The sequence below is a fragment of the Dendrobates tinctorius genome, unplaced genomic scaffold (genome assembly GCF_039654945.1).
Source record: "Dendrobates tinctorius isolate UK_male_01 unplaced genomic scaffold, ASM3965494v1 ptg000062l, whole genome shotgun sequence".
NCBI classification, from domain to species: domain Eukaryota; kingdom Metazoa; phylum Chordata; class Amphibia; order Anura; family Dendrobatidae; genus Dendrobates; species Dendrobates tinctorius.
Genome location: NW_027361730.1, coordinates 37,843,741 through 37,853,220, shown reverse-complemented (window position 1 = coordinate 37,853,220; position 9,480 = coordinate 37,843,741). Strand labels below are relative to the sequence as shown.

The 9,480-nt window shown below is 46.8% G+C and overlaps 1 protein-coding gene across 1 annotated transcript in view; it reads left to right on the top strand.

The window, feature by feature from the left end:
- Positions 1-4,510: 4,510 nt before the first annotated feature.
- The window catches only part of SNX1 (sorting nexin 1), a 104,614-nt gene continuing 99,644 nt past the window's right edge, over positions 4,511-9,480 (top strand). Inside the window, exon 1 of the mRNA XM_073579556.1 lies at positions 4,511-4,747. Coding sequence (XP_073435657.1) covers positions 4,637-4,747 — 111 coding nt within the window. The 5' untranslated portion in view covers positions 4,511-4,636. The remainder of the gene's footprint in view (positions 4,748-9,480) is intronic.

Below are 9,480 nucleotides of genomic sequence, written 5' to 3'. Positions count from 1 at the left end.
TGTGGAAAAAAATGGATTTTTTATTTTCACGGCTCTACGTTATAAACTTCTGTGAAGCACTTGAAGGTTCAAAGTGCAAACCACACATCTAGATAAGTTCCTTAAGGGGTCTAGTTTCCAAAATGGGGTCACTTGTTGGAGGTTTCCACTGTTTAGGCACATTAAGGGCTCTCTGAATGCAACATGGCATCCGATCTCAATTCCAGCCAATTCTGCGTTGAAAAAGTCAAACGGCGCTCCATGCCTTGCGAGCTCTGCCGTGTGCTGAAAAAGTGGTTTACCCCCACATATGGGGTATCAGCGTATTCAGGAGAAATTGTATAACAAATTTTGTGGTTGAGTTTCTCTTTTAACACTTGTGAAAATAAAAAAAATTGGGTCTGAAATAAATTTTTTGCAAAAAAAAAGTAAAATGTTAATTTTTTCCTTCCACATTGCTTTAGTTCCTGTGAAGCACTTAAAGGGTTAATAAACTTCTTGAATGTGGTTTTGAGCACCTTGAGGGGTCTAGTTTTCAGAATGGTGCCACTTTTGGGTATTTTCTGTTATGTACACCCCTCAAAATGACTTTAAATATGATGTGGTCCCTAAAAAAAATGGTTTTGTAAATTTTGTTGTAAAAATGAGAAATCGCTGGTCAACTTTTAACCCTTATAACTTCCTAACAAAAAAAAATTTTTGCTTCCAAAATTGTGGTGATGTAAAGTAGACATGTGGGAAATGTTATTTATTAAGAAATTTTTGTGACACATCTCACTGATTTAAGGGCATAAAAATGTAAAGTTTCAAAATTGCAAAATTTTCAACATATTTCCATTTTTTTCATAAATAAACACAAGACTTATCGAAGAAATTTTACCACTAACATGAAGTACAATATGTCATGAAAAAATAATCTCAGAATCACCGGGATCCATTAAAGCGTTCCAGAGTTATAACCTCATAAAGGGACAGTGGTCAGAATTGTAAAAATTGGCCTAGTCATTAAGCTGCAAACTGGCTCTGTCGCTAAGGGGCTATTCTGGCTGTGTCTTTATTTACCATACAACTATAGGATTAGTAATGGATAGGTGTCTTATAGACAACGGGAACAGCACTTACTGTAGCGCTTCTTCCCCGGTGCCGATGCGTGTCACACGGAGGACATCCATGTGTGTTCTCCGTGTGCACGTGTGCGGAATGTTTTGTGGCCCTTGCTGACGGTAAAAACCGGACATGTCAGCGTGTTTTGCCCACGGACACACGGTCCGTTGAAACACAATGACATGTGCACAGACCCATTAATTTAAATGGGTCTACGTGTCTCCGGTACGTGTGAAAACTGACACCACACGTACCGGAGCCACGGATGCGTGAAAGAGGCATAACACAACTACACACATGTATACAGAATAACATTACATACATGTATACAGGATAACACTACACATGAACACAAGATAACACTACACACATGTATACAGGATAACACGACTACACACGTGTATACAGGATAACACTACACACATGTATACAGGATAACACTACACATGAATACAGGATAACACGACTACACTCGTGTATACAGGATAACATGACTACATTCGTGTACACAGGAAAACACTACACAAGTGTATACAGGATAACACTATACACGTGTATACAGGATAACACGACTACACTCGTGTATACAGGATAACACTACACATGTATACAGGATAACACGACTACACTCATGTATACAGGATAACACTACACATGTATACAGGATAACACGACTACACATGTGTATACAGGATAACATGACTACACATGTGTATACAGGATAACACTACACACGTGTATACAGGCTAATACTACACACATGTATACAGGATAACATGACTACACTCGTGTGCACAGGAAAACACTACACACGTGTATACAGGATAACACTACACACGTGTATACAGGATAATACGACTACACTCATGTATACAGGATAACATAACTACACTCGTGTACACAGGAAAACACTACACAAGTGTATACAGGATAACACTACACAAGTGTATACAGGATAACACGACTACACACGTGTATACAGGATAACACGACTACACACGTGTATACAGGATAACACGACTACACTCGTGTATACAGGATAACACTACACATGTACACAGGATAACACGACTACACTCATGTATACAGGATAACACGACTACACTCATGTACACAGGATAACACGACTACACTCATGTATACAGGATAACATGACTACACACGTGTATACAGGATAACATGACTACACTCATGTATACAGGATAACATGACTACACATGTGTATACAGGATAACATGACTACACTCATGTATACAGGATAACATGACTACACATGTGTATACAGGATAACACTACACACGTGTATACAGGCTAATACTACACACATGTATACAGGATAACATGACTACACTCGTGTGCACAGGAAAACACTACACACGTGTATACAGGATAACACTACACACGTGTATACAGGATAATACGACTACACTCATGTATACAGGATAACATAACTACACTCGTGTACACAGGAAAACACTACACAAGTGTATACAGGATAACACTACACAAGTGTATACAGGATAACACGACTACACACGTGTATACAGGATAACACGACTACACACGTGTATACAGGATAACACGACCACACACGTGTATACAGGATAACACGACTACACACACGTGTATACAGGATAACACGACTACACACGTGTATACAGGATAACACGACTACTCTCGTGTATACAGGATAACACTACACATGTACACAGGATAACACGACTACACTCATGTATACAGGATAACACGACTACACTCATGTACACAGGATAACACGACTACACTCATGTATACAGGATAACACGACCACTCATGTATACAGGATAACATGACTACACACGTGTATACAGGATAACACTACACACGTGTATACAGACTAATACTACACACATGTATACAGGATAACATGACTACACTCGTGTACACAGGAAAACACTACACAAGTGTATACAGGATAACACTACACACGTGTATACAGGATAACACTACACACGTGTATACAGGATAACACTACACACGTGTATACAGGATAACACGACTACACACGTGTATACAGGATAACACGTCACACACGTGTACACAGGATAACACCACACACACGTGTACACAGGATAACACGACTACACACGTGTATACAGGATAACACCACACACACGTGTACACAGGATAACACTACACATGTACACAGGATAACACGACTACACTCATGTATACAGGATAACACGACTACACTCATGTACACAGGATAACACGACTACACTCATGTATACAGGATAACATGACTACACACGTGTATACAGGATAACATGACTACACTCATGTATACAGGATAACATGACTACACATGTGTATACAGGATAACATGACTACACTCATGTATACAGGATAACATGACTACACATGTGTATACAGGATAACACTACACACGTGTATACAGGCTAATACTACACACATGTATACAGGATAACATGACTACACTCGTGTGCACAGGAAAACACTACACACGTGTATACAGGATAACACTACACACGTGTATACAGGATAATACGACTACACTCATGTATACAGGATAACATAACTACACTCGTGTACACAGGAAAACACTACACAAGTGTATACAGGATAACACTACACAAGTGTATACAGGATAACACGACTACACACGTGTATACAGGATAACACGACCACACACGTGTATACAGGATAACACGACTACACACACGTGTATACAGGATAACACGACTACACACGTGTATACAGGATAACACGACTACTCTCGTGTATACAGGATAACACTACACATGTACACAGGATAACACGACTACACTCATGTATACAGGATAACACGACTACACTCATGTACACAGGATAACACGACTACACTCATGTATACAGGATAACACGACCACTCATGTATACAGGATAACATGACTACACACGTGTATACAGGATAACACTACACACGTGTATACAGACTAATACTACACACATGTATACAGGATAACATGACTACACTCGTGTACACAGGAAAACACTACACAAGTGTATACAGGATAACACTACACAAGTGTATACAGGATAACACTACACACGTGTATACAGGATAACACTACACAAGTGTATACAGGATAACACTACACACGTGTATACAGGATAACACTACACACGTGTATACAGGATAACACGACTACACACGTGTATACAGGATAACACGACTACACACGTGTATACAGGATAACACGTCACACACGTGTACACAGGATAACACCACACACACGTGTACACAGGATAACACGACTACACACGTGTATACAGGATAACACCACACACACGTGTACACAGGATAACACTACACAGCACACGAATCTACATATACTGGATGATAAGCTGCACATTTCGTTCCCACACAGTCAGTACCCGGTTTCAGCCACACGAGGGCGCCGCTTCGCATGTGTTATGTTTTCGTCTGGTCCTGACGTCAGCTCGCCATCGCCCTCAGTCCGCCGCTGGCCGAAGTTCCTGTGTGATCCCCCCGCTTCCGGCAGTTCCAGTGATGGCGGATGAAAGTGGAGTTTTACAGCACGGTCCCCCGGAACTGGATGAAGATGAGGAGACACCGGGCCCGGACAGTGACACAGAGGGAGAGGACATCTTCACCGGGGCGGTGAGTAACACTGAGAAGTAACAGTTGCAGTAAAGTGTCCTCTGGTCTCACCCCACGTCTCTAGTGTCGGGCTGTGCTGCGCTCATGTTTCGGCGCATTAGTCTGTAGCCTATACCCACAATATCAGCGGACTGTATATAAAGGCAGGGTGCCGCCATATGTCTACATACAGAGGGCCTGTGAGGAGGGGGCACCGCTGCCATAGCCCCCCGTGTGTGAGGAGGGGGCACCGCTGCCATAGCCCCCCGTGTGTGAGGAGGGGGCACCGCTGCCATAGCCCCCCGTGTGTGAGGAGGGGGCACCGCTGCCATAGCCCCCCGTGTGTGAGGAGGGGGCACCGCTGCCATAGCCCCCCGTGTGTGAGGAGGGGGCACCGCTGCCATAGCCCCCCGTGTGTGAGGAGGGGGCACCGCTGCCATAGCCCCCCGTGTGTGAGGAGGGGGCACCGCTGCCATAGCCCCCCCGTGTGTGAGGAGGGGGGCACCGCTGCCATAGCCCCCCCGTGTGTGAGGAGGGGGCACCGCTGCCATAGCCCCCCCGTGTGTGAGGAGGGGGGCACCGCTGCCATAGCCCCCCGTGTGTGAGGAGGGGGGCACCGCTGCCATAGCCCCCCGTGTGTGAGGAGGGGGGCACCGCTGCCATAGCCCCCCGTGTGTGAGGAGGGGGGCACCGCTGCCATAGCCCCCCGTGTGTGAGGAGGGGGGCACCGCTGCCATAGCCCCCCCGTGTGTGAGGAGGGGGCACCGCTGCCATAGCCCCCCCGTGTGTGAGGAGGGGGCACCGCTGCCATAGCCCCCCCGTGTGTGAGGAGGGGGCACCGCTGCCATAGCCCCCCCGTGTGTGAGGAGGGGGCACCGCTGCCATAGCCCCCCCGTGTGTGAGGAGGGGGCACCGCTGCCATAGCCCCCCCGTGTGTGAGGAGGGGGCACCGCTGCCATAGCCCCCCCGTGTGTGAGGAGGGGGCACCGCTGCCATAGCCCCCCCGTGTGTGAGGAGGGGGCACCGCTGCCATAGCCCCCCCGTGTGTGAGGAGGGGGCACCGCTGCCATAGCCCCCCCGTGTGTGAGGAGGGGGCACCGCTGCCATAGCCCCCCCGTGTGTGAGGAGGGGGCACCGCTGCCATAGCCCCCCCGTGTGTGAGGAGGGGGCACCGCTGCCATAGCCCCCCCGTGTGTGAGGAGGGGGCACCGCTGCCATAGCCCCCCCGTGTGTGAGGAGGGGGCACCGCTGCCATAGCCCCCCCGTGTGTGAGGAGGGGGCACCGCTGCCATAGCCCCCCCGTGTGTGAGGAGGGGGCACCGCTGCCATAGCCCCCCCGTGTGTGAGGAGGGGGCACCGCTGCCATAGCCCCCCCGTGTGTGAGGAGGGGGCACCGCTGCCATAGCCCCCCCGTGTGTGAGGAGGGGGCACCGCTGCCATAGCCCCCCCGTGTGTGAGGAGGGGGCACCGCTGCCATAGCCCCCCCGTGTGTGAGGAGGGGGCACCGCTGCCGCAGTCACCCCCGTGTGTGAGGAGGGGGCATCGCTATTTCACATCCCTTTACCCCGGTATGAGGAGGGAGCATCACTCCCAGAGCCCCTGTGTAGTGATTAGTGCGCGCCTATCTATGCCTGAGGACCCCACTGCTCGGTGACTATGTACCTTTGCCATCTGAAAAAAAAAAAGTTTGAGGCCAAGCAGGTTTGCGCTATTTGGGGCCACAGTGTTTTCCTTACTGTGAAATCTCGTACACCATGAAGGTCTTTACCCTGCAGCCTTGCTCACCACCAAAGAAGTTCAGTGGTCACACAGGTCTAGCACATATAAAGAGCTCAGGGGGGACACAATTTTCCATCTGGGAAAAAAACTGAGGGCTCAGCACATTCCTTACATGTGGAGCCAATTGTTGTGTCAGCACGTTTCTGGTTATTTCTACGTCTCTCCTACATTTTCGGGTGTGTAAATACATGAGCAGGAAGCTCAACACCTGGCAGTTCTGATCTCCTCGCTGTCTGACCTCTGGGTTTTAGATGCAAGCTATAAGGATGGTAGCAACACTTGGATTCCTGGTGGATATGAGCTGTCAGTTTAGGAGAAGTTAGATGATATTGTCACAAGGCCTTGTGTGTAATTCACAGACTTGTTGATAAGATTCTTTAAAGGGTTTGTCCATTACTTGAAAAGCTAATCTTGATTCATAGTAGTGTAAGAAATAAAATAAAAAATCCCTATGCACACATCTTCGAATTTTTTTAAAGCCATACTCACTGGGCTGTTGCCACATCTCCATACTTGGTACATTGTTCCCCGCCGGCCCAGAGAGAACTTTTTGTAGCAAGCTGCAGCACGGGTCTGTGTGTGCCTGTGCTGCTCCGCCTGCCAACCTCCATAGCAATAGGCAGCTGTCAACTGAGCACTCATGTGCTGGGGTGGGTTTGTTTTTTTTTTTTCATTGATTTGATTTGCATGCTGCATTTTAGACTGAGTAATGAGTTTATTTGGAGGGGGGGGGGGAGTAGATTTCTCTGATGTTTTATGTCGTTTTTATGCTTGTGCTATTGATTTATGCCAGAGACCATTTATTTGTAAAGCACTGTAGTAAATATTGGTGCCAAATAAATGTTGCTATTTCAAAATTATACTGTTTGCCATAAAACATTTTGTTGCTTAGGCCTCTTTCACACTTCAGTTTTTTGCAATCAGTCACAATCCGCCAGGTTTTGAAAAAAAACGGATCCTCAATTTTCTTTCCGTTTTTTTTCCCCATTGACTTCCATTAATGGCGGATTGTGACGGATTGCTGTCCGTTGCATCCGTTTTTTTTTGAGGATCCGCCAAAAGTTGCTGTCCGTCACCATCCTCAAAGATTTCAAAACGGAGCTTGCAACGTTTTTTTCTCATTTAACCCGAAATTCTTTCTGGGTGCCGGACAAAAAAAATCTCTCTCCCTCTCTCTCCCTCTCTCTCCCTCTCTCTCCCTCTCTCTCCCTCTCTCTCCCTCTCTCTCCCTCTCTCTCCCTCTCTCTCCCTCTCTCTCCCTCTCTCTCCCTCTCTCTCCCTCTCTCTCCCTCTCTCTCCCTCTCTCTCCCTCTCTCTCCCTCTCTCTCCCTCTCTCTCCCTCTCTCTCCCTCTCTCTCCCTCTCTCTCCCTCTCTCTCCCTCTCTCTCCCTCTCTCTCCCTCTCTCTCCCTCTCTCTCCCTCTCTCTCCCTCTCTCTCCCTCTCTCAGGATTCGAAAAGTGAGTTTACTTTTGGTGCTGAATCCGCGCTGTTCTCACCTATAGGCTGTGTATTATAATTGTAGCCCAGCTTAGTGTATGCATATGTTCAGAATAGAGTTTCGCCTTCATCAGATCATTACAGGGGGAGGGGGTCTAACAACTACATCTGTCATTTGCCAGAATAAAACAGCCCATAGTAGCCTTTCGAATGAAACGCTTATTTTGCTTTTGGCTTGAACCGTATGATCGCTAATTTTATTTAAGTCAGCCCAGATTCAAAATGTCCCCCCCCCCAGTCTGATCACTTCATGATCAAGGGTCTTGCTTCCTGCCCCTTCCCCAGCAAACCGCTGATTTTGCCACAGGGAGAGATGCGGTTAGCCGGGCATATGAATATTGTGTGTGGAAAACTGTTTCAACCGCTTCCATCAGTTCTGGAAATGTCACATAATTCTTACATCCTATAACTTTATATAATACGTTTGTATTGAGCGAGGCCACATATGTAGGATGTATGCAGATCGACCGCCTTCTCCCGGAGCCAGCACTAGGGAATCCTGCCAGTGTGTAATGTGCGTGTTATGAGGATTCATAAGTCTGCAGTCACACAGTAACTGCAAACATGAACCTCAAGCTTGGACAGCCCCTTTAACATAACCACCTCATTTTCTTTGTTCCTCTCTTTACTTAGATTTTTTTTATTTCTCAATTTTAATTTTAATATACCGTATTTTATGGACTATAAGACGCACCCAGGTTTTAGAGGTGGAAAATAGGGGAAAAATATGTTTGAACCAAAAAAAGTGGTAAAATATTTAATAACATAAATTACATACTATATGTGGTGTAAATAAATATATATATATATATATATATATTATTGTGGTGTAGTAACCACTGTGTCCGCTAGGGGGCGCTGTATGGCTGTCCCAGGGGAGTGGATGAATGGCGAAATACGGAATGACCGTTATGTATCTCAAGGTGGGTGGCCTTGAGATGGAGATTTATGTGTGTGTTAATCAGCAGTGATACTGCTGAGGTGCTGGTTCAATGCGTCAGGAACTAGTTACCTCCAAACCCACCCAGGGGGTGTGTTTAAAGAACATTATTGTAAAGAGTGTGTAAATGCTTGAAGGACCTGTAATGAGGTCAGAGTCATGTGACCCGGTGGGCGTGGCTATGAACCATATAATATGGCCAGGGTAGGTCACAGGTGGTGAATACTGGGACCTGGTTGGTCCAGTGTGGAAGGTCCCGCTGAGATGGGGCTTCCTGCCTGACAGCACATGTGGACGCTGTGTTTAATGGCTGCAAGTGCCTGAGAGTTCCCTGGAGGGAATGAATGCCTGCAGTATGGAGAAGCAGCCATGCGAGAACCCTGACGGGGTGAGATATAACTGTGAGGCTGAAAAGCCTGCGTATTGGAGATTGCTAACAGAGTGAAGCTCTGTCATGGACGCTATGCCGTTTATATATTGCTGGTCATGGTTTATGATGTTTAATAAACCACATGGACCGTTATGAGTTTATGAAAA